This window comes from Lontra canadensis, unplaced genomic scaffold (assembly GCF_010015895.1).
Source record: "Lontra canadensis isolate GAN:19392208 unplaced genomic scaffold, GSC_riverotter_1.0 scaffold35, whole genome shotgun sequence".
Classification (NCBI taxonomy): Eukaryota; Metazoa; Chordata; class Mammalia; order Carnivora; family Mustelidae; genus Lontra; species Lontra canadensis.
In genome coordinates this window covers 13,104,078-13,130,447 of record NW_022631029.1, presented here as the reverse complement: position 1 = coordinate 13,130,447, position 26,370 = coordinate 13,104,078, and the positions used below count along the sequence as shown (strand labels likewise).

The 26,370-nt window shown below is 46.3% G+C and overlaps 1 protein-coding gene across 4 annotated transcripts in view; it reads left to right on the top strand.

The window, feature by feature from the left end:
* The window catches only part of ERC2 (ELKS/RAB6-interacting/CAST family member 2), a 907,860-nt gene extending 887,430 nt beyond the window's left edge, over positions 1 to 20,430 (top strand). For all 4 annotated transcript variants that reach the window (XM_032868346.1, XM_032868345.1, XM_032868344.1 and 1 more), the window contains one exon: positions 19,577 to 20,430. In XM_032868346.1, the coding sequence (XP_032724237.1) occupies positions 19,577 to 19,819 (243 nt within the window). In that variant the 3' untranslated portion in view covers positions 19,820 to 20,430. The remainder of the gene's footprint in view (positions 1 to 19,576) is intronic.
* Positions 20,431 to 26,370: the final 5,940 nt, after the last annotated feature.

Below are 26,370 nucleotides of genomic sequence, written 5' to 3'. Positions count from 1 at the left end.
CCCAGAAAAATATAATTCCGTGTTCAAGGTTGCACAAGTAACCCCGGGCCAGGCCGGGATGGAGCTCAGATTCTGTTGGATCAAAAGCCCATGGTCTTCATGTATGCGCATGTGCATTTATGAAGACCCCTCTAGTGACTGGCCCTGTACTAGGCCCTGAGGGGTCTGTTGCTGTTTCCTAACCCCCAACCCTACCCAGGCAGAACCAGGGTAGCAAGTCATCTCCTCCTTGTGCAGGAGATGTGGGGACACGTGTACTCCTGCGGCCTAGCCCACGGTCCCATCAGCTGTGTCAGCTGGTGTCCCTGGGAACTTCCAGCTGGGAACAGCTGATTGGGACTGAGGGAGGGCCTGGGGAGGCTCCGCTGAGCCGCAGGAGGAAGTCAGTCCTGCTAATAGCACAAACACAGCGATTGTGTGCTGCGGCCCCCCGAAGCCCCTGGCCCTGGGACCAGTCCCCTCACGCTTCCTGAGCTCCTCCTGCCAAAGCCCGCTGTTTGGGACTCACATCCCTCCTGGCTCGTCTTCAGGGGTTTCTTCAGGACAAGGTTACCTCACGGCCTAAAGACCACACGGACTGAAATCTCCAAAAAAACCCGGTGAGGCTTTCATAGCGCAAACACAACTGTTGCCTAGGGACAAATATTGACTTTTGGTGCTAACTCTCTCACGGATGGCCACGCTTGGGAGAGGCCCCTCGCAGGCCACGAAGCGCTGCTTGCTCAACCAGGTCAGAGGGAGCCAGCGTGAAGGATAGAGGTTTCTGGGATCTCAGATGACCCTCTCCCAGATGGGCGCGGGTGGCTCAGCACACAGGCGTGTGGAGGTTCGGTGCTGCTGGGAGCAGCACAGCAAGACTCCACGACGATTCCTGGGTTTGGCTGCTGGAGCTGCTGTATGGCGACGTGCTGTGAACTGGGTGGCTTAAAACGGCAGAAACGTCTTCTCTCATGTTTTCGGAGTCCAGAAGTCCAAGATCAAGGTGTGCACAAGGCCATGCTCTAGAGGAGGATCCTTCCTTGTCTCTTTCTAGCTTCTGGTGGTTGCTGGTAATCCTTGGTGTTCTTTAATTTGAAGATGCCATCCCTCCGGTCTTTGCTTCCATCCTCCCAGTGTGTTCTCCCTGTGTGGGTTTTCTGTGTCTCTGTGTCCACATTTCTCTCCTTTTCTAACGACACCAGACATTGGACTAAGGCCCACCCTAATTCAGTTTAACCTCCTCTTAATCTGATCCCTTCTACCAAGACCCCGTTGCCAAATAAGGTCACATGCACCGGTACTAGGGGTTAGGACTTGAATGTCTGCTTTTAGGGGGCACAGTTCTGCCCACACTACCACCCATGGAGTTGTCTGTCCCTTAAGGCCTCTCCACAGCCTCACCAGCTGCCTCTACCCAGCCTCTACATTGCCCCAAAGGGACGCTCCTCAACCACACATCTGGCCAGATCACGTCCCTTCCATGGTATCCCACTGCCCTGAGGGAATCATCCAGTCTCCTCAGTGTAGCCAAAAGTCTTGTGTGGCCGGCCTTGCTTTCCTCACTGCCCTGTCAGCACCCTTCTCCCTTCACATTCTGTGTTCAGCTGTCCTTAGTGCTTACACTTCTGAGGGGGCCTTGGTCTGGCTTTCTATTAGGCCTTTCCATAGGTTTCTCCTATAATCAGAGAACTCCTCTCTGTCCTCCTTCTCTGGCTAAGTCCTACTTATTACTCCTCAAGTCTCAACATGGAAGTCATCTCTAAGGGTCATTGTGGACCCTCCTTGACTGTATCCGGTGCCTCCCAGGCTCCTGGGGCACCCTTCCTACCTACGCGCATTAGCTCACACATCACATTGTCTTGCCTTTGTCTCCTTCCTCACCTAAGGCTCTGACTTGGCTGCCCAGCTTTAAGATCAAGGTCCATGTCCGACTCCCCACCATATCCCCAGTCTTAGCTCAGCAAAAATAAATGCAACTGGAAGAATCAATTGAATGAATGAATGAGAAAGTCAGCAGAAAGTAAAACCCACAACAGTAGCCTAGCCTAACTTCCGCTGCCACTGCCTCCCCCTCCCCGCTCCTCCTCCTTCTCCTCATTCTCTTTCTTCTTCCTGTTCTTTTGAAGTAGATGACAGGGATATTATAAAAGGAAATAACTCAAGAACAGCCAGATGGAAGAGATGAGTAGGGCAAGGCAGAAGGAAAAGGCTCTGAGCTCCCGTGGCCTCCACAGGCACGCCACTCTCCCCAAATCTCCACTTGGTCACCAACCCCGAAACTCCCACCTTCTTAATTTTTATGAAGATTGGAGAGACTTTTCTACCCTTCTTCCAATGACTACCCGACACCAAATTTAACTAGTGACCAATGCTCAGAGAAATGATGTTTCAGAAGACATTATCATGCCAGGGTTTGGTCAGGGCTGAAGAAATTGGACAAGACTCCTGGGGGGCATCCTGATTTGTTGTCAGGAATGTCAAGCCTTGGGCCATGCTCAAGGTGACCACAGTACTTAAGACCTTCTTTTGACTTTTCGGCCCCATTTCCTTTCTCAATGAGGGTGGAAGGCAACCGAAAAAGTGGATAAACTGAGCTTCTTTCTTCTGCTTTGGCACATGCATGGTGTAGTTCTTCTGCATGATTGACCGTATCGGCCTGGTGAAGAATAAGAACTGCAATCCGCCCCCCACCCTTCTCTTCATTGTGTTTAGCCAAAACAAGCTGTGAAAGAATGTAAAATATATCATTTTGTTGGCACCAGTTCACAAGTGAGTCAGTGAGCTCGCTCGCATTTACAACTAAAATTGGATTCTAACCTCCCCAAAATTTATGACAACTGCTCCTTCTTGTGGCTTAAATGTTGACATATAATTAATTTAGGATTTCTTCCTGAGGCTTCCTGTCCAGGTTTGTACCTGCCACAGAAATATCCTTCAAAGTTTATCTACCAGCTGGAGACATGAAAAAAAGTCCTCCCGAAGCTTTGGAAAGCAGGTTGGCTGTGCCAACAGGAAGGGCCCAAAGAGAAAGGGTGAGCTGCCAACGAGGCTGGCTGCCAGGGGTGCCGTAGGTTGGAGGCATGGAATTTGTAGTTTGGGAGATGCTCTGGGTTCGTCTAGCACTGTTCCTTCCGGACCCCTGTGATGTGCTCCCTCTTTGTTCTGCATACTTCCTTTCATGAAAGTGACAAGGCCCTTGTCCAGCCCATGAATAACCTAGGCATGAACACCCCATGCTGGAACTTTCAGCCTCTTGATCAAACTGGTCCTGATGCCCATCTCTTTACTCTTTATGGGTGAATGTAGAGGAGGAGGTGAAAAGAAGTACTGGTAATTGGACATCTACTATGTGTCAGGGACGGGTGTAGGGGTTTTATAAACAAATTCATTTTATTTCATCCTCTCAACCACCTGGAAAAGTTAGGATTATTATCTTCACTTTGTAAATGAAAAACAAAACCAAAAAAGAACCGCTGAGGCTCAGAGAGGTTAAGTGATTTACCTGAGGGCAGCCAAACTAGAAAGGGGAAAAAGTGATAGGTAGTTCACGTGTGCAGAGCTTCTGTTTGGCCCTGTCTCATGGTAACCCTCTGAGGTGGACAGTGTCATCCTCCTTCTCCATTCTTGGCTGAGAGACCAAGGGTCCACACATGGAGTCACCTGAGCAGGTGCAGAAAGGTAAGCGGTCCCCACATTAGAATTGCTACCAAGTTTGGCTGAACCATGGTCCAGGGCTTAAGGACCCGCCACAGTGAGTTGCAGACAGGCTTGGATCTGAGGCCCGCCTTCCCGGTAACATTCCATCGAGCCTTCTGCGTGCCTAAGAGTGAGGTACCCTTGGCCTCATCTTGCTAGTTTCTGACAGCCTTGCTCCCAGAGGGTCTGGGCATCCCTGGCCACTGACCCAGGAAAGAGAAGCAGTCAGTGAGCAGAAGATGTATAGCCACTTCCGATCTATGAGAAGTCCTTCCCGGTAAAGGGCCCTGGCTTGGGACAATCTGAAATTGTAGCCCAGGGCCATGGCCAGGAAGCTCACTGAGCAAAGATGAGAAAGACCAGGACCTTCACTGGCCACCTCTTTCCCCACGTGGCCTGGAGCCAGCCCTTTTTCATTCCAGCACCTCTTCAGAGGGAGAAACCGAACCGCCCGGGGCCCGGTATAGCTTTCTGCTCCCGATGTGAGGTTTGGACCAAGTTCCTTACCCACGCTGGGCCCCAGTTTTCTTAACTCTGACACGAGGTAAAGAACAGTTCCAGTTCATGGGTGGTTGTGCACACGAGCGGGTTAATCTGTGTACATCAGTTCTTCTCAGCAGGGGGGTTGCGGGGGAGGCTTGCCTGCCCTAGAAGCGTTTGGCAATGTCTGGAAACAGTTTTGATTGTCATGACTCGGGGAGGGGTGCGTGTGCCACCAGCATCCAATGGGGAGGGGCCGGGGTTGTTGCTCAACATGGCACAAGCGTAGGACAGTCCCCATAACAAAGAATTATCTGACCCCAAACAAGAATGAGTTGAAAATCCCCGCTGTAAAGCATTTAGGAATATTGCTGGCACATGGCGAGCATTCGGTACTTATTGGTTATCATTGACGGCTTCCCCTGTCCCCTTAATCCACTTCCATGTTTGTCGAGCACCCACCGTGTGGCAGGCCTGTAAGAAATACCGCAGTGAGCAAGGCATCCCCGGCCTGTCCTCATGAAGGCAGCGAGGGCTGCGGTCAGAGGAGAGTCAAATGCTAGCACAAAAGCCCGACTCCAGCTTGTTCCTAGACAGGAGCGTGGAGCGGGGAGGAGGGAGAGAATGTGGAGGGGGGTTTGGCAAGGGGATGTGACCAGGAACAGGAGTCAGGGAAGGCCCCCCCGGAAGAAGTGGCGTTTAAGCCAACATCTGAGGACAAGCAGAAGGCCCCTTCAGGTAAAGGGTGATGGGACGGTGATGGGGACCCAGCGCTGTGGCTCCTTCTGCCCCCGACTCTGTCTGCACAGCTGGGCGCGGCCGGGCAGGAGGTCTGCGTGTTTTTGCAGGGGTCTGCCACATCCCACAGGACGAGATCCTCGGGCAATTAGTCTCTGTAGCAAAGCCAAGGCCACTGGTGTACGTACCCCTGGGTCACACGGGGACCGCCTGAGTACTTTGGAGGCGTGCTGTGTGGTCTCTGGAAGCGACTCCAAAGATGCCCCTAGAACCTCCCATTGTCGTTCGTGCAGACTGTATCCACTTTTTTTGTGCCGCACCTCCTTGATTTCTGGCCTGGTTCTTCCTCAAGACATTTCCTAGCCCTCACTCTGGCTGCCAGGCCTGTCTTGGAAGAGTTAAACCCAGCCTCTGCCTGACAGGACCATGGGATTTAATAGGGAAATTTCCAGCCAGTTCCTATGTTATGAAAATGCTTTTTTCCCTCTTTAATCTTCAAAGTGACCAGCGACAAAAGCAGCACAGGAATTGCCTCTCAGGGCCCTTCCACATCTAAGTTGGAAACATTTGTGATAGCTAGGAGTCTCCTAATATGTGGGAGCATGGGTCTGCCTGAGGGGCCCCTTATTTACTAGTTCTCCATTACCCAGAGCCCATCAGTCCCGGTGGCCTTCTAGAGTTCCCTGACTCCCTGAGCAGTTGCTGGAGGTGGGAGACCGAGGGCTGGGCCTTGGATTACGTGCACACCTGGAAGGGCAGACAGATATTTCTATTTAATCTTTTTAATATTTTTCTATTTCTTTTTTTAAATTCTGTTCAGCTAACCACTGTATAGTACATAATTAGTTTTTGACAAGTGTTCAGTGATTCATTAGTTAAGTGTAACACCCAATGCTCATCACAGCACATGCCCTCCTTAGTACCCACCACCCTTTTACTCCTTCTCCCAACCCCACTCCCCTCTGAATCCCTCAGACTGTTTCCCAGAGTCCATAGTCCCTCATGGTTCATCTCCCTGTCTGGTTTCTCCCTCTTTGGATTTCCCTCCCTTCCCTTACGGTCCTCCGTGCTATTCCTCATGTTCCACACATGAGTGAAACCATAGGATAATTGTCTTTCTCTGCTTGACTTATTTCACTCAGCATAATCCCCTCCAGTTCCCTCCATGTTGATGCAAATGGTGGGTGTTCATCCTTTCTGATGGTGGAGTAATATTCTGGTGTATATATGGACTACATCTTCTTTATCCATTCGTCTATTGAATGGCATCTCAGCTCTTTGCACAGTTTAGCTACTGCGGACATTGTTGCTATGAACATTGGGGTGCATGTTCTCCTTCTTTTCACTGCATCTGTATCTTTGGGGTAAATACCCAGTAGTGCAATTTCTGGGTCGCAGAGTAGCTCTATTTTTAATTTTTTGAGGAACCTCCACACTGTTTTCCAAAGTAGCTGCACCAGCTTGCATTCCCACCAACAGTGGAAGAGGATTCCCCTTTCTCCACATCCGCGTCAACATTTGTTGTTTCCTGTTTGGTTGATTCTTGCCGTTCTAACTGGTGTGAGGTGGTACCACTTTTAAATGTAAATTCAAACCAGAGAGCCTGTCTCTTTTCAAATGCTGTGCAAATGTGACCGGCCTTGGATTTCCTCAGAAATCGCCTCTGCTTTCCTTGTTGGGCATGGACATCATCATTTCCCTTTGAGCAACTATCTATTGAGCAGTGGGCTTCCTGAGCAAACTCTGTGTGTGCATGTTTGCAGAGAAGAGTTGCAGTTTTGGAGGCATCATGTTCTGTGTGTATTTCTTAAAACCAACACCGTGTGAAACTCATAGTAGGTTCTCAGTTGAGATCCACCACTATAGAACACATGCTCAGGCTTAAGGACCGTGTTTTCATTGCCTGCTCCTGCCCACACATCTAGCGCAAGATCAGTGGTCCTATAGACACTCTAGAAATCTTGTTCTATAGCATTCTGGCCATTTCCCTGCTGACCAAGCATCCCTACCCAACATGAAGAGATTATCATAGTACCCTGAGTGGAAGCCAGCATAGCAGCTGTGATGCCAATGGCCCGGCCCAGACGCCCTGGCAAGGTGCCATTTTGTTTATGCCATAGTAAAAATGCCTTTGTGACAAAGCAACTTTAGGTTAAATAGAAATCTCTTGGAAAAGAAGTCAAGTCCCACCATTGCCAATGGATTTCATGGGAAGGTTTTCCCCAGGCCTTTCAAAGTTACCTATCAAAGGATAAGGTCAGGAAGGGAAGATTCCCTGTGTGGGGATGGAGGAGTGGGAGTAACTCAGCAGCAGACATCCTGGCTATCACTGGGGGAGGCTCTAATTTGGAAGAAGTAAAGCCTTAGAGTTATACTTTGCCGGTAAAGGCAGACCCTCCCTCAATAATCTTTTTAGCATTCCACTCCTTCAAAGACAGCTTGGACCCCGAAGCCCTCATGCAGACAGAAGACATGTGAATATCCCATCAGTTGCATAGAAGCAATAGATTGGAATCCTCTAGATAGTTCACTCAATCTCAGAATGATAAATGATCAATCACTGCATTCCTCCTAAATGAAATTAAGATGTTAAGATATATGGCTTGGGGCTTCTGGATGGGATTTCTGCAGTTGAGTTTCCAACTGAAAATGTATTGCTTTGGAACTGCTGGGAAAGGGAGCCATTCTGGAGCTACGTTAAAGCAAAACATTCGACAATGGAGAAGAATGCTTCGGACATGTTAATTTTTTTCATATTTAAAAGTGATTAATCATCCCCAGTGCCATGACGCTGGAAGGCCATGATGCAAGCTCTTGGAGGGGAAGGAGGATGCATGCACCTCGGTCCTCTGAAGTGGAGGCTTTTGAAGGAGCCCGTAGATGAGCTCTTGGTGAGAGACAAAAAGCACCAACTTGAAAGGGCAGAGAGTCTGGACTAACCCAGCAATGCATAGAAATCCACAGACTTCACTGTTAGCACAGTGAAGAAGAAGATGAGAAAGAGAGGGAGAAGTAGCCATTCCCTTCCAGCTGGTGTTTGAACCCACTAGTGACATTGCTTCCTTGGAAAGTCTCTCCAGCCCTCCTGACAGACCAGACCCGATGTGCTCCTCTAAATTGGGGTTGGATGTCTCAGTGTGCAAATGGCACCATGGCCCCACCACTGACTAGCTGTTACACACTGAAGTGTGTAACTTTACCTCTCTGCTCCTGTTTCTGGAGCGGTGTAATGGACTGATAATTGCAAACTCTCTAGCAGTGTAAGGACCGGATGCCATTGAACAAAAGTGACTGTGCTCAGTGAATTTGGGAAGTCATTCTCTTCCTTGGTACTTACCGAATTTTTAATTAGTTAACCGTATGTTCATTTTAATTATTTTTTTAACGTAATGTCTGACACGCTCACTAGTTGTGCCTTCCCTGAAGTCAGCATCTATCTCGTCTGGCCACATGTCCCCAGGACTTAACATGGCTCCTGATAGATGCTTTAAAAAATTGTAGGAGGGAGAGAAGGAATGAAGGAATGAAGGGAGGGAGGGAGGGATGGAAAGAGTCTCATACTTTTCATAAGCATAATTTGAAGACCAATTCAAATTCAAGCTGAATCTGCCTTCACGTCTCATTTAAGAGACACAACTCTGCTGACCATATCCCTTTCAATTCTGCCGACTAAAATGAGGTAGCTTTTTGTCTAGTCCCTTATTTGCAGGTGGCTGTGGATTAGGTCTCTGAGGGCCCTCAGAGCCCCTGCATATCTCTAAAAGGTCCACCTTCGCTCAGCTGATTGCTGGCTTGGGTTTATACATTTCCTCTTTTCCTCTCCACCTACCACAGAGTTCTTCCCCACCCCCATGAAAAGCTAGTACCTTTTGTTGCAGGAAAACTCTGACTTGGTGGTTGCTTCGAAAACACAGAAAAGTTTGAAGAAAGTTGAAATTAAAGCATAGTTAATCAAATGCAAAACGCCATTCAGCCCCTATCTGCCAAAAAAAATTGTTGAAAATATGAATTTCAGAACAGCGACAATGACGACTGTGTCTATGGCAGTGGGGTTTACTGCCTTCGGCGGCCGACGTTGCCAGCGTGCACCCAGCATTTAGAAATTAAACAAAAACACATTGAACTTGCTGCATTAGCTGTTGCCACATCGGAACGCTAATGGGTTTAGTGACCACAACCGACCCAGGCCAGAGTGTGTCAACAGCCCAAGGACCAGTCCTGCTTGCTTCCAGTGCTTTGCCCAAGTTGTTACAAGTTTAATTCTTTGCAGCTTACTTTTCCTGCAGTGTTGCTTCTCCCACTAAAGAGCGAAGCTGACAGCCCGCGAGTGCGCGGCAAGGCCATGAGGACCCTGGCAAGAGCTCTGCTGATGCAGACCCCTCAGCCTCTTGGGCCTGATGACTGGTTAGATTTGAGCTCCAGAAGGTGCACTTGACGATCCTCGACCTCCAGCCTCCTTTGTGCCAGTCACTTCTAGAATGCGTTCTGGAAATAGCTCTGCCTGAAGCGAATGCAAAGGGCCTCTTGATTTACCACTCATTTGGAAAAGTGGAGTCTTCCTGCCTCTCTTCCTGCGCCAGAAAGCGCGCTGCCTAGTGTTTGCACCACGAAGGGGGGTTCTCTGCACCGCATGCAGCCTTTCCGCCCTGAGAAACGCGCTGCTTCGGAATCAAGCCCTGGGCTGCGGGCAGGCCCTCGGCAGTGAAGAGGTTAAATTGCTCAACCGGCTGGGTCTGTGTTTTCCTGCCCACACTTGCTCCTGGCCTAAGGCAGTGCCTGATGTTTGGGGAGGGGGAAAGGGAGGTCTCGCCTGGACCCAGGTGGCCGACAGGCAAACCATGTTATTAAGAAGCAGGGATCACAAAACCTTGATCTTCAAAAGAGACCCCTAATTAGTCGCCAGCCCAAGAGTAAATGGCATTCCACCTCAGCGAGGCGGGAAGCGAGCCTTCAAATTCTGGGGACTAATTGCCATTATTGGCTCTATGAAGATCCTGTTGTAAACGCTTGTCATCTGAGCCACTTCACGTCGGCAAACTTGGGATATCAAATTGTTCCTTCATGCTTCAAATTCTGCAGAAGGCCTTGGCGGTTCCTCTTTCTAGGAGGAGCGCCTCCTTCCTGCCCAGGACCGCCTTCTCAGCACCCAGGCTGAAGAGACGTTTCCCTGCGGTCTGCTGGGTTGGGTAGAGCAAGTTCTGAATTCTTGTCAGTAAGGGATTTGAAAACATGTTTTGCTTTATTCTCCATTGAGTTTGAAAATGCCGTCTCAGAAACAAGTTTTAATTGCAGGCAGAGGAATTTATCATGAAGCTAATGGGACTTGAGCTTTGGACCCCCTCAAGCAGAAAGACTTTTCCAGAGCCCCTGGGAGAGACCCTAATTCTGGGGACTATTTGTGTATTCTTTCTCTGTAAGAGGACCCGTCGAATGGTATGAAACCAAGAAGTGCTCTGTAGTGGTACTCAGAGCGAGTGTCTTACCGTTTGTATCAGGTACTCTTGTGACTTCTGGAAGTAAGTATTTTCTCCCTGTTCTTAGACCTGATGGTTCTTGGTCCTTTGAGGCACTTGGGAAGGGAAAGGCAAACTTCTCCAGGCCACACACAGGATGCTACATTTTGTCTAAGTTTACTCTTGATCTAGGAGAAGATTTCAAGAACTTAGGGACAAGATACCCAGGATCCATGCCCTTCAAGGGCAGACTCGCTAACACCAAACTCAGACCACAAGGGAGGCCAACCTAAAGAGAGGTTTAGGGGACATGGGGATTTGGGCTCGTGGCTCTCCAGGCCACTGGGATTTTATTATCTGGACACTTTCCTGGCAGCAAACACGTCAGAGGAAGAGAGAGAGAGGGAAGGGAAAAAAGCAGTGAATAATTTCTGAACACTCTTGTGAAGTGGGAATTTTCTATTCACCTTTCGGACCGGCTCTGCCAAGTATCCGGGGACTCTGAGATGGCGTGTTCTACGCGGACAACCACAGCCAGCCGTGTCCCAGGGCCAAATGTCCTGTGGTGACAAATAACCCCTCTCTCCCAGAGCTGAGCTTCAGAGCCCTTTCTTGGGGGAGCTAGGGAGTCACCGTTACTCGGCACTAACTCCTTTGTGTGAGCAGCTCAGGGTGGGACAGGAAGGTGGACACAAGGCGTAGGATATTTGCTCATAGGATTCCATCGTCTCCGTGATGAAAGCCGATGGTTTTCCCTCTCCAGGTAACCTAATAACCTCAGACAGGCGGGAAGCACAGAGGTAGTGGCCCTCCCCACGCGGGCTTCTCCGGGATGACTCGGGCATTCTCTCCTCTCTCCAGGGGCCCGGGCCCGGGGGTTCTGTTTGTTGAAACAGTCCCTGTCTCCGATGTCCCTCTCGGCACTCCCAGAGATTCCCAAAGCATTATTTTAACCTAGACGTTTCGCTGATTTGAGATGTTAGAAATCGTATGCCAAACTTCTGGTTATTTTAACTAGTTCAGGAAAGAAAGACTAACATCGGTTTTGACAACAAACAAAACCAGTTTTTGTTCTATCACTTATGTTTAAAAGATTCCAATTTCAAACCAAACACAATGTGCGGTTACTCTGTCAGCGACCGTACAGCCGCCCGGGCGCCCGTAGCTGCACACTGCATACATCATTGTATTTTTTAAATGTTACTTAATGAACATTTTTTTTTCTTTTCTAGTAACTACTTCATTGCCTTAAATGAATGCATTCCAATAGAATTTGTAACAAATGACCACTTTGTGTTTGCATTAATGCCAAACACGTTTAACAAATTTTTAACAAGGAACCCTGGCAAGGTGCCAAACTCCTAGAGGGACACCGAAGGAATGCTATAAATTTAAACTAGATTTTACCTTTTCACTTAGCTCAGCGAGTGACTTAGGTGTCTCGCTATCTCAGGATTGTGGCATTTCTACTTTATGTCAGATAAGTTGTACATTTTCATTATTTTTATTACTTAGGTTGTACCTTCTTCCACGGGACTTCTAAATCTGTGCCACCGTGTCTGAAATAATATGGGGCATCTTGGAATAGATGTTTATTTCTGCAAAAATGTTCGCATCTTGTATGCGTTGGTAGATGCACGTATGCGATACGTGACTTACCAAAAATATAATTGTACGTAAACAGCACGGTTAACCCATTAAATACAAAAACAATGGATTCGACCCGGGTCCTCATCTAGGGGGAGGGATTTTGTCCCCCCCCCCACCTCCACCGCCCTCCCAGAGGCTAATTGGCAATATTGGGAGCCATTTCTGATGGTCCTACCTGGGAGAGTGCATGATGCTCCTAGTGTCGAGGAGTTGAGGAATTGAGGCCATAGTGGAAAGCATCCGCACTACAAAGAATGACTCAGCCCCAAGTGTTCCTGGTATCACATAAGGAAATCCTGGAGTAAAGTAACAAAGCCCTTTGGCTTATGGGCACTGCCTCAGGCTGAGGAAGTATTATCTTAAGGAAACTTAACAACTAAAAGCACATTTCTATTCAATCGATGTTTTAAAAATTACACAGAGTGCCTAATGCTGGTGTTGAGTGGCAGTTTTCTGACCTTCCCTTCTGCTGCTGTCTGCCCTTGAAAAGAGAAGAGAAAAGCTGGCCCATCCTAGCCCGGCCTAAAATTTCAACTAAGGCAGTGCTGAGAATGGCTGGTGGCCCTGGGGATGAGAATGAGTGAGCCCGATGACCCGATCCAGGTGCCACCGGCAGGAGGCCGCTGCTAGGCGGCGGGAATGGTCTCTGAGACTGGGCTAGGCACAGGCAGGGCCCGGCATGTCCCCGAGAAGAAAGCTTTAGGTGCTTCCTGGACACTTTAATTTTAACAACTAGGCAATTCTTATAAGGCGTAGTAGACAAATACTGACTCCATCACAGCATTAAAATAAATCTTTTTTTTTTATTTTCAATCATAAGCCTTATTTGTTAGAATGATACAAACAAGCGCTTACATAAAAACAAACCTTTCTTAAAAGGGACATGTAAATTTTTAGAAAAGAAAAAATTTTAAGGAAAAGTATCAATTAAACGTGACAGGTGTTATGAAGACTACAAAAATTGGGAAGGTGGAAAACAAAGGACCAAGGTCTAGAAAATTCTGCCATCATAGTAAAGAGAATGGACTCTAAAAGCGAAAAGATATGGGTTCAAGTCAGACCCCAGGAGGTGGGAATTTGACCTAAAGCATTCAGTCCCTGGAGGCCTCAGTTTCCTCATCCATTTCAGGGGCTGTCACACCAGTTAGAACCATGGAGTTCTCGAGTTTGATATCATTGGAGCAAAATCACAGGGCTCCACGGCAGATGGCGTGCACCAAACATTAGCTATGAGTAATTCTGACTACAATAATAACTACAGAAATAAGTCCTAAGGAGACCTAGCAGTTTATGCTACCGTGCATTTGATTTCCTTTCTTTAAAACGCTGGGGTGAGTTGTACTCAGCACACACAACCAGAAGTTGAAATCCAAATCCAGAGTCTCTCTGTTGCCCCGTCCAGAAAGCTCTACCATCCCGAACAGCAGTTTGCAATTCTGAGCTGAGCGCTGGCTGGGCCCAACCCACCCCCCCCCCCCCCCCCCCCCCCCCCCCCCCCAGCCCTTCGGGTTCTCAAGTGTTACATTTTATTGCCCTATGGAGCTGTAGGAGGCCACTTGCAAGGTAAAATGTTGCTCTCCACTCATATTTTTGAATTATGGCTTCAAGGTGGTTGCTCCTATCAAGAAAATTAAATGATTTAACATAATTTGTTGCCACTTTGATCACAACAATAATAAATAAATCTTCATGAGAAAAACGGGAAACCCATTCCGCCCCGTTTTAAAAGATGTTAAGTAATAACACAGATGTAGTTATAGAATTTTTTTTTCTTTTTTTGAGCAGAAACGACTCTTGGGTTTTCCTGTGAGCAGAATTACTTAGTGGAGTGATTCTGCAGGATGCCTGCTGCCCCCCCATCTCCCCCCGTCCCCCCCCCACCATGAACATCTCTTGTCTTGGGGGCAGCTGTTAATGAGCTTGTGAGGCTTGCTGTTACGTGGGCACCGTGAGCAATGTCAGGGGCGTCCAAAGCCCTGGTGAATGGGTGTCTGTTTTTGTACCTGGGGGCACAGCACACATTTGGAAAGCACATGGAGCATAATGGACATTAACCCAGATGTCAAAAATAGCCTGCATTTTACTACTGTTATTAAACAGTTTCCCCTTTAACCCCTCCGTGTTTACCAAAGACCCCTTTCTCCCAGCCAGTTTCTGCAAATCACTACTGAAAGGGCAGGAGAAGAAAGTCATAATCGGGCAGGTGTCTTTATTCCAAAGAAAAACAGTCTGAAGGAATATTTGTGAGACAACACACGTTTATAGCCTGGTCTCCTGGGGGCGCTTGTCCTGGGCCGGAATCTCACTGCTGGCCTCAGCCTGCCCGCCCCACCCCTGTAGGCCCCCCCACCCGGGCACACCAACTGCAGGCTTGGTTCCCTCCCTAGAGCCAAGTCAAGACTTTTCACAATGGAAATAGACTTCTACTATGAGATAGTTACACATTCTTTGGTTTAAAAAAATCTAAGAAGGGCAGCAACAGCAAAGTTTCTAAAGAAACTTTTAAGCCACCACCCAGAGATCATTATTAACAATATTCTGGTATAGGCATTTGCAAGTGTTTATGTTTATGAGTGTGTTGCTGCAAAAAATAAGATTGAACTACATATGAAGAATTGAAATCTGCTTTCTTTCCTGGAAAATTATGGACATCATTCCATGTTAAGAAAAATATCATAATTGTCATATGATCAGTAAGTCTTTCTTTTTTTAAAGATTTTATTTATTTATTTGACAGACAGAGATCACAAGTAGGCAGAGAGGCAGGCAGAGAGAGAGAGAGGGAAGCAGGCTCCCCGCTGAGCAGAGAGCCCGATGTGGGGCTCGATCCCAGGACCCTGGGACCATGACCTGAGCCGAAGGCGGAGGCCTTAACCCACTGAGCCACCCAGGCACCCCTGATCAGTAAGTCTTAAGGAGGCCTGTCATACAGATCCCTGTTCATTTCCTTTGAGCCACAGATTTTTTTTAAAAAAATCCTTATTCTTTTATCTATTTGTGTATCTGTTCATTGGCTGTCTTACTCCTAAAAATACAGGCTTCATGAGGGTGCAGATTCTGTCAGTCTTTGTTACTACTATGCCCTTAGCACCAGGCACCCTGCCTGACACAGAGAGAAGCTGTGCTCGTTTCCTATCCATGCACAACAAATTAACACAAACTCAGTGACGAAAACAGCACCCATTTATTATCCCACAGTTTCTATACACCAGAAGCCAAGTCGCACTCCTCTGGGTTCTCCTCTTAGGGTCTCATGAGGCCAAAGTCAAGGTGTTGACCAAGCTGGACAACGCTGACCAGAGGCCCTGGGGAAGCGCCCACCTCCAAGTTCAACCAAGTTGCCGGCAGATTCTGTTCCTTGTGGTTGTAGGACTGAGGGCCCCGTTTTCTCGCTGGGTGTCAGCGCGGGCTGCATTTTGACTATGTGGGACACTCTCAGTCCTTGTCCCACGATTCCCCTCCATCTCAGCACAGCAAACCCCAATTATGTTTGAAGTTTCCCTTTCTCTCCCACTACTTGCTAGAGAAAAAGCCTCTGCTATTGAAAGCTCCTGCAATTACATTAGGTCCCCTCAGATCGTCCCTCTTCATTAACTTAAAGCCAGCTACCAGCGGCCAGTGACATCTGCAAGCTGGCATAATCATGGGGTGAGATGATCATAGTCTTGGTCTCAGGGATCAGAGCAGGAAATCTTGGTACGGGGTGGGATTCTGCCTACTCTGGATGCCCTCTCATACCTGTGGATGCATGAGTGAATCAATTTGTTCCACAAACTGTGCAAAGGACAGGGGATGATAAATGAGCAAGACCCGCCTGGCCCCTCCCTCCTAGATCTTACAGCCCAGACCAGGGTTATTCAGATAGAAATATAAAGGAAGCCACATCAGGAGTTTTCAGTGTTCTTGTGGCCACATTAAAAATAGTAATAAGAGGGAGGCCTGGGTGGCTCGGTCGATTAAGCTGCTACCTTCAGCTCAGGTCATGATTCCAGGGTCCTAGGATCGAGTCTGCATGGGGCTCCTTTCTCAGCAGGGAGCCTGCTTCTCCCTCTGCCTGCTGATCCCCCTGTGACTGTGTGTTCTTTCTTTCTCTCACAAATAAATAAATAAAATCTAAAAAAAATAGTAATAAGAGACAGGAGAAATTAATTGTAGTACTCTATTTAACTTGATCCAATATGTCCAAAGTATTATTTTAATATGAAATCAATATTAACAAAATGAAATTCATACTAACCAATATCACACTGTATGTTAACTGGAATTTTGAGAAACACTTAAAAATTAGATAAACTCAGAGGAAAATAAAAAGAACCTAAATTCATACTGAAGCTAAAATTCAATATATTAATTTATAATCATTTAAAATCAATATAAAAAAATAAGTCCTTACTTAATCTTCGACATCTGGTATATATTTCACACTTAGAGCACATCTCAGTTTGAACCAACATATTTCAAGGTACCCACGTGTGGCCGGTGGCTGTCATGCTGGATAGTTAAAGTCCAGACACATCCCCACAAGGGGACAGTGAAGGGTGCATGAGACTTCTTGTGCTACATCCCACACTCAGCAGGATCAGGCAAGGTTTCCAGGGAGGAAGTGACACCTAAACTGAGACCAGAGAGGGAGCGGGCATCAGGCACATGGAGGGTTGGTGAAAGTGCTCATCAGACAGGCAGGGCTGTGAGGCGAGGAGAAAGGAGAGCTTCGGATTGCAGAAGCAAGTCCAGCACAGGTGGAGCGGGGCGTGTGGGGCTGGAGAAAGAGGGGCTGGCACAGCTAGCATCCTTCCTCCCTCCTGAGGGCAGTGGGATGGTGAATGCAGGTTGCACGCAGGGAACCCAAGATGGAGGTGATGCCCTTGGAAACAAGGCTGTCGGGGGCACCCGTGAGCACCGCGAGTCAGGTGCTTCAGGAGAAGATGCTCGGAAACAGAGTGGGCAGCTGTGACCCTCCGGGTGAGGCGGGACTGGCCAGAGATTATCCCACCGTGGGGGGCTGCCTGGATTGCTTCATTCCTGTTTTTCGTTTTTTTAAAGCACAGGCTTATTTGCCCCCCAGCAAGGGATCATCTGCATTTCTAACTGCTGGGAAGCGTCGTCGTCTGAGTCTTTCTCTCAAAGCCATGTTGTCATCCCGGTGAATGGATTGTCCAGTGGAAGGAGTGGTGATGTGTTTGCATGTTCTCTCTTCCACAGCGCAAACCTTGCCCCAAAGCCGCGCACGGCCCTAGTGAGGCACTATTCTGCCTAGTGACCGGCTACCCAGCTGGAAATCTTTCTCTCAACTGAATAAATGATTGTTCTTTGCTACTTTATCTTGGAAAAACATCAAGGACATCAGGCATTCACTGTAATTATGTTTCACTCGTTTCCCCATCTGTAAAATATGACCGGTGCATTTTAGTACTACTTTGGGTTTCTCTTTACCTTTTAATCATGTGGCCTTTTAATATATTGGTCAGCCCTTTAAAAGGATGATTAAGAAATGCTTAATGCACAAAAGAATTAGAGCTATGCACAGCTCATGAAGCAGAAAGCGTGCTCTGACTTACAATTTTCATACGAAGTTTGCAGAGATTTTATGTGCCAGAATAAGTAATATGATCTGCTCTAGGAACTCCCTAGCTTTCTGGCTCTGCAAAAGTCATTTTTTTTTTTTTTTTTTTTTGCCCCGATTCAAGTTTCTTAACCAGAAGGGTTACACCAAACTCCTCAGAGTATGAATTAGCAGAGTTCATCCAAGCCACATATTTCGTTTGTACTGTTTAACCAGGGCTGGGAGTAACCGCCTACCTGTACAGACACGGGGTCTCCGGCGCTCTCATTAGTCAGTGTGGCTCGAGAAATTCTGTGCATCGACCACCAATTCAGACAGCGCAGGCTCTATACAAAAGGTGGTTCACACATGTGTGAGTGTGTGTGTGTGTGTGTGTGTGTTTGATCTTTCCTCTCACTGCCATATTCCCCAGAGAGCTGCTCTATTGCCATGTGCCCGGAAACTCCCCGAGTATTCAAAGGCCATATGTGAATGATAATGAGCATCGGCGGGGGGGAGCCAGTCATCTTCTGAAGGGTCCTCTGGGCCAGGCCTCTCTTCCCACCCATTTTACTGATTCTTCCCAGGCTGCACTTGTGTTCCACCCCAGGCCCTCTTGATGGGGCGGTGAGGAAGCATGGGGTGCTCCTGCTTCTCTGTGCCCCAGAGCATGACGCATGCGGATGGCTAGCTGTTCCATTTATGTTTAGGGTCAAGCACGCACGTCTTTGCGTGCAGGGGGGGGAAGAGGGGAGGCCAACTTTGTTTTGTTCTTTTCTATTCAATATCCTTTTTAAAAATGTTTTCCCTGTAGCAAAACATACATTAAAATGCACCATTTTAACCATTTAAGTGTACAACTTAAGCATAATTCAGAGGCATTCAGTGCCTATACAGGGTTGTACAACTCCTACTGTCCATTTCTAGAACTTTTTCACTATCCCAAAAGATCGCTTAATTATACCCACTAAGCAATAGCTCCCCATTCCTCCTCCCCTCCAGCCCCTGGCAGTCCTCTAATCTATTTTCTGCATCCACAAATTTATATCTTTGAGATATTTCATGTAAGTGGAATCATACAATGTTTGTCCTTTGCTGTCTGGCTCCTTTCACTGATTTCGCTGCTGTGATGTCTTCCAATGTCATTCATATTGTGGCATGAATCAGAACTTCATTTCTTTTTAGAGCTGACTAATATTCCACTGTATGTATATACCACATTTGTTTATCCATTCCTTTTGGTTATAGATGCGTGGTGGGTTTTTTTCTCCCTGTTGGTTATTGTGAACAACGCTACTGTGAACATCTGTGTGCCAGTCTCTGAGTCCCTGTTTCCCATTCCTCTGCATCACACCTAGCAGTGGAAATGGCTAGGTCCAGTATTCTTCGAACCTATTGGTCTCAGCTGGTTTGAAAGCAAATGTTAAGTTTTCTGGTGTCCTGACCATCCTTAACTCTCTAGTGTCTATAACATGAAGTTAAAAATAGTTTAGGAACCTTACTCATAGCTCAGGTCATGATCCTGGAGTCGCAGGATCGAGTCCCACATAAGGATCCCTGCTCGGCAGGGAGTCTGCTTCTCCTGCTGACTTTTCTCCTCTCTCTCTCTCTCTTTCAAATAAATAAATAAAATCTTAAAAAAAAAAAGAAGAACCTTACTCATTGTTGAAAAGCATGGAAAGAAAAGCCCTGAACATGTACTCTGATCACATAGAAGTGATCCCTGGAACATTTTGGTATATTTCCTTTCACTTTCTTGTTGTCTATCAAGAGACCTCTACACCTGTATGCGACATCTTTTGAAAGAGGCCTCTTCTCAAAGGTGTTTACAGGACATAATTTAACTTAGTGTTCACTCTGTCCTTCCTCTGTACGTCCTCCCCATGCCAACTAACCCTAGCCAAAGCGAGTAGTAGAGGGTCCATGCAGGGATGGGGTATGGGAAGGCTAGCCCTATCAGCTCTATCTGGCTCTATCTGTAATCTCCTCTTCAGTGGCAGTTGCTTTCCCTGCTAAATGATGTGCTTTCTTGTTGCAGCTATCAGAAGAGCTAACTAAAGGGGAAATGCAGCTCTGCAGCAATGTTCTGATAATCTCTTGCAGCGTGGCTCACGTCACTGGCCATCACCACCTGGAACGCGCATCAGGACCGAAGAGGAACTTTTCATTTTCATTACGGCGCACAGTTCTGTTCTACTTGATATTTCCTTTATCATCTCATGTCATTTCTCATGGATTCAGATATGTTGGGCAGGAAGAACGAGGAGGAGGAGGAAAATGACAGATCCTCCGTTTTTGGGATGGGGGGGGTCAGGATTTGGGTGTTCAAAATGTGATCATCTCTTCTGAATGTCATTCTTTGATACATTTTATTTATGTTCCTTAAACATCGTGGGATAAACTTGAACTCCGTGGGATTTTAACTGTGGCTTCAGCTTCTTTTGGACCACTCGCTTCATCTCCGGTTCTGCTGCTGGTTCAGTCGAAGTGGTCATTCCTAAGACATCAGATTATCAAAAAGTGTAAATTCTGTGAGTGAGTGGTGTTGGCAGTGTTTGTACACCAAGATGCATGGAGTGTTTGATAAAGAAACCAAAACACCAAAAATGGTGAGCCTTTACCCTCCTCTATTTCTTTAATCCGCTGTTTGAAGAACCACATTTTGATGGTGTAACCAGTAGTTACCTCTGGGCCAGGTTGGAAATGAAATCAATTTTTTAAACCACTAATACTTGCCAAGAAATCGCCTTATGAGAACGTGGTGTGTGTCTCTGACAAAGCATGGCATGTCCAAATCGATCATTCATGACCCTATCTACCCTGTTTCTGTGCTGGAGAGTGGCAAAAGCCTGAGGCACCCGCACCCTTCTATTCCGTACGGCCCACGCATTCCTGTGGCAGGGACGTACCTGAGCCTCAGGCTCTTACCATTCCCATACGCGCAGGTCTCCATGGAGAAGCTGGGACTCATTCACATTTCCAGATCCAAATGCTGTGCAACGAGTGTAAGCTTAGATCTTCTGGAAATGAAGGGTCATTTCTCATTTTTTTTTTAATGTCTCCAACATGGATTCCAAAGCATTTTCAGCATCAAACATGAAAACATTGATGAATGAGGAATAATCACAAAAGCTGTGTGTCTGTATATAGCTCTACACAACACGTGTGTGGGTACAGAGTCATTATGTAAAGCATATGCCAGGGAAAGAGACCAAATTTGGAGGTCTTTTCCATACAGTGACATGGTACTAAGGAGGATTTAACTCCTACTGCTTTCTCTGAAAATGAAAAAATAAGGAAGGTTGTTTTAACTGCATAAAACTCACAACCAGTCTGGCAAACATGTGCAACTCTCGCATTGATCCACTTTCTCGTCAATGGAAGAAAGCCTTCCACAGGTACGCAAGTGGGAGACGAAAATCTGCATTCTTACAAGGATAAACAGTGAAGTTAAGCATGAGTGGCCTTAATAAATACAGTTGTCTTTCTTTGCTGCTGTGGGAAGGATTCCACACAGATGCTCCTGAAGTCTTGCATTGAATTTAGTTGTTATTATCACTTTTCAAAATGTTGGTGCAATGAACTCCAGACCTCTCCCGTGAGCCATAGAGATATTTAAAAGACAGACACCTTATTTGTCGGGGAAGATGAAACTGTGTCTGGGTTGCACTGTTCATCCTTGGTGCGTTAGGAGTAATATATCCAAGCAGGTTTCTTGCTTCTGGCTTTGTTCTTGTCGTCAGTAAGTATAGCGAACTACGTAAAGCTTTCGTGTCGCATAAACAATCCAAATACATTCATGTTTAAAGAGTTTGTCCTTTAACTATCAAAGGGTTTTAGGATCTTGACTGGAGAAGAGAGCAGAGTTCTTTGCAAATGTTTATAGCACATTTTGACATAATGTCGCACTGAAAACCCAGGCCACGTAAGCGTGTCCCCGTGAACAATTTTGGTGTCCTCAAAAAGGCGGTCCTCCCCGCCTCCTGCAGCCAGATCCTGACCTGAACTCTGCAACTGAATACTTGAAGTAGGAGTAGGAAACCCACTAGGGAAACTAGGGTCCTCGAAACATAAAAAGCAACCAACCACATATAGTTAGCTATTTCTCAGTATGTGCCAATTTTATCACAGCTGTTGTTTGGGGGGGCATTTTTTGGCCCCACTTTTGTTGGGTTAAAGTATTATCAATCTCACCATTATGGGGGCATATTACTTAGTCCCTTAAAAATTAAATTCCATCTGACATAGCACATTTTCCCATTTCGTGTAATATTCTCTGATGTTTTGGGGGTTACCAAAAAAATTCCCTTTTTCACAAAAATAGTCTCTGGGTTTACAACAAACACTGTGATGTTGGGGAGATATTTCCTTTGCGCAAACATTAGCAGGTACCCCTCTAATCATAATGAGGTTGGAAAAAGAAAGTGGAGGCTAACATTTAGGAGAAGTTGGTCTTCTTGCTCTGTGCAAAAACAGGCTTGTACTTTATACCCCATTTGGTTTTGATGTACAGTCTCGATTTTGTATTTAATGATTTTTGTGTATCCAGTATGCACGTTAACAGCGTGTCAACTTTCATTTGAAAGTGGGTTTCAATTTACTTTTTAAACAGTGTTTATGATGAGACCTCAAATGTGTTGACATAGGCTCTCTCTGAGATGTGTTTGTGTAGAGTGGCGTTTGAATGCTACCAGGGGTCAGTGTATCTAATTCCCGGAGACCCTTGTTTGATAGTGCTTCTTGTAATTTTTCTCCAAGTGAGTGGCATGTGGGTTGTGAATATTGACCATGTGATTATGGACTTCGATATGAAAACAATACATAAAACTAAGGAACCCTTAGAAACTACCAGTGGGCATGTATTAGCCAGTCATTGTAACCTCGTGTCTAGTAGAAGTACAACAGCATACAAGGTATGTACAGTTCATAACTTTGTTATCATGTGTATGAGGAGTACTTTGTGCTGATCGCCTTATTTATATTCATCAAATAAACTTTGTTTCTTTCTGAAGTGAGTTCATTCCATCTCTAATAAATGTTCCGATTGTGGTGGTTTCTAATCTTTTGGGGTCACGGGTGTTCATTTGAGGAACCTAAGGTCTTGCAGAAAAAAGGATGGCTGAGGGAAGTTGTATACTCACTTCACAGGAGTGAGCAAGGCACAAATTTCCCTTGACACGTAGCTGAATCCAGAGGTTCACATTAAGAAATTAAGTCATTGGCGGGATCTCCCTTCTTCCTTCCTTCCCACCATCCCATCCCCTTTGTTTTTTCTCTCTCTCAATCTCCCCCTGCTTCTCTCTTCTATCCCTCCCTCCTCTCCTCCTTCCCACCTTTTCTCTTTCCCTTTCTTCCTCTCCTTCCTCCCTCCCTTTCTCTTTTTCCCGTTTCCTCTTAACTTTCCATGGGTTAACATCAGTCCTTGCTGGTTCTTTCTACTTGGTGGCAAAGATGACTCCCAACAGCTTTGAGCATTCTGGGGTTGAAGGGCAGGGACCCTCTCCTTTCAAGCATCCACATTAGCTCCCTAAAGGGAATCTTACTGTCATTTTTGGATCACACTTCCAATTACCTTATTCAAGGGAGTTGGGAGAGAGAGGCCCAGTGATTGACAGCCTCACTGATGTGGGCAGGGGACTCTCCAAAGGGGAAAAAATGGGCTTTATTCTAGAAGAGAGGGACAAGAAAGCTGGGCAGGCAGCAATAATAGTTAGCCCTGGATACCCTTGGTTGCACACACAAAATCATTCAGAAAAACACACAAATCATCCATGTAAGGGCTCACCAGCCTTCACAGCCCAACTGGGATCATGGTGGAGAACCAGCTCCTGATTTCTTTAAAGGTTTGAATTGTATTCCAAGAAATGAACTACCAAATCTTACCCTTATTGATATCAAACAGTAATTAATTATCAAAGCTAGAAAGTATGTTAGATGCCCTGTGTCCAATAGTCTCATTTTGCAGATGGGAAAACTGAGGCCCAGTTAGAACGCGACTGATTCCAGCATGTATGGTAAGTTCACTGCAAACCAAGACTGTCCCCAAGGCTCCAAAACAGAAATGTATATCCCCAGAGATTCTCTGGGGAGGAGAGGATGGGACAGAATGTCCCCCCAGTTGGCACCTAATGACATAGACATACCATTTGCTTTATGGGCTCATGGCCACTATGTGTGAAATTCTCCCACAGTCCGGAACATTTTGGAACAGTCTGCAGTCATGCCCTTTTCATTATGTTGCCTTTTTGTAGAAAAAGAACTTTTGTTGGACAAGAATTTCTTCCTTCGTAGAACTTCCTGAAGCAGCCGGCTTGCATTCAAGCTTGATTATGTAAACCCAGCCGGCCAGATGGAGCCTCTGCTTCTTTCCTCACAAAACACTCCTTTTGCTAAGAAAGGTACTAGCCCACGCACCGCTGGACTCCTCTGAGGGTCAATCCGTACGTTAGTTCCACTGATACGTATGACATCATTTGGGTATACGTGAGGCTTTGACCTTAAAATTTTGCCCTGCCTGTATCTGTGAATGGCTCTTACAAAAAACTGGAGAGCTGTTCTAATTCTTCGAAGTGTTAATCCACAATAATGATTGTACTACTAGTAAATGAACACAGATCAAAATAATTGGGTGTGATTGAGCATTTGCTAGGAACCAGGCCATGGCACTCAGACTAACATGCATGGCATTGTTGCTAAATGCCATGCCCATGTGAACTTGTCCTCCCAGTAATCCCAGTTTCCTGAGGCAGGAAACATCATTCTCCTCAGACAAGGAAGGGGAGGCCCAGGGAGCTTAGATACCTCACCCAGCATCCCACTGATTGTATGTGGTAGAGCTGGGCTTTGAACCCAACACTCAGCGAGCCCCTTGGTTCCAGGGATGCATCAAGCCCCAGGGACATACTGGCCGGGTCGCAGATCCTAATGGACCCCACCTGCCAGTTCATCTGTGTTGCAAATTTGGGCTCCAGGGTGGCTATTTGGCTCACAGAGACCTGAAGGAATTGGGTTCTTCAAGAATGCCCCAGTTGGCCAATACTGGGAGAGAACAGATGGCCACTCAGCGAGGCTGTGGATCCCAGTGGAAATCAAGCCTTGTGGGAAAAAAGAGCCCCGACAGTACATTGGATTTATACCTCCTATCCCGGGGCCTCTCTACCTCTTCTATGCCCCAAGTGTCTGGGCATCACCACCCTTGACCTAGGGGCTTTCGGGTTTGCATGGTGGGGGATCTGGTGACAAGACAGTGGACAGGTGTCCCCAATGCTGGGAGAGGGCCTTGAGCACAGCGATGAAGGGTATAGACTAGTACATGGGGTCTCAACTTCAGTCATGTAAATACCACTCTCCTGACCCTTGCTATAGCTGAAGACAGTAGGTCTTATATAGTAATTCTTATATAGTAATTATAAGTATTACATAGTATTATTATATATATTCTATATATTATATAGTATTATTATATATAAGTATTATATAGTATAGTATAATAAGAATTATATAGTAATTCTTAAATTTAAGTGGTCTTGCTTTTCTATCTAAATAAGTATATGGGGCGCCTGGGTGGCTCAGTGGGTTAAAGCCTCTGCCTTCGGCTCAGGTCATGATCCCAGGGTCCTGGGATCGAGCCCCACATCGGGCTCTCTGCTCTGCGAGGAGCCTGCATCCTCCTCTCTCTCTGCTTGCCTCCCTGCCTCCCTGCCTACTTGTGATCTCTCTCTCTGTCAAATAAATAAATAAAATCTTAAAAAAAAACTTATAAATAAATAAATAAGTATAAGAAAAAATGCCATTATCATAAAGGCAAAAGTAGGATCATTTTCTATTCATGGGCCTCACCAAATAGAAGAACAGTAAAAATAATGAAAATGAAGTTCTGAGCCTTAAACTTTCCCTTTCTTTGTTAAAAAGGGAGATAGGCAATGGTTGGAGAAGTGTTTCCCGGGCTAAACCAAGAGTTCCTCTTTGTTACTAATCAGAAGGACTGAAAAACGATCAACGAAGGCATATTTAACTGTGTGGCTCATGGTTACCCAAGATGTTGTGGGTGGACCACTGTAATCATTTCAAGGACCCTTTTGAGCTCTGAATTTTAGGAAACCCTCCTGCTGCAACAGAAATCCAGTAATGGGGGCACCTGGGTGGCTCAGTGGGTTAAGCCTGTGCCTTTGGCTCAGGTCATGATCTCAGGGTCCTGGGATGGAGCCCAGCATTGGGCTCTCTGCTCAGCAGGAAGCCTGCTTCCCCCTCTCTCTCTGCCTACTGCTCTGCCTACTTGTGACTTCTCTCTCTGTCAAATAAATAAATAAAATCTTAAAAAAAAAAAAAGAAATCCAGTAATGGATTTTTTTAAGATAAACATCATTTTTAGTAGATTTTTAATTTTTTTTAAATTTTTATTTATTTGAGAGAGAGAGAGAGAATGAGAGCGAGCATGAGAGGGGGGAGGTCCAGAAGAAGAAGCAGACTCCCCACTGAGCATGGACCCGCCCCCCAATGTGGGACTTGATCCTGGGGCTCCAGGATCATGACCTGAGCTGAAGGCAGTCGCCCAACCAACTGAGCCACCCAGGAGCCCAATAGATTTTATTTTTTACAATAGTCTCAGGTTTACAGAAACCTTGAGCAGATAGTACTGTGAGTTCCCATATAGACTTCCTTCCCACAAACAAACAAACAATAGTTTTTCTATTATTAACATATTATATTAGTACAGTATACTTGTGCACTAATTGAACCAACATGCATATAATGGTATTAACAAAATATCTCTATGTCATTCTATTCACTAAAGTCTGTGCTGCATTCCAGTTTCCTTAGTTTTTCCTGATG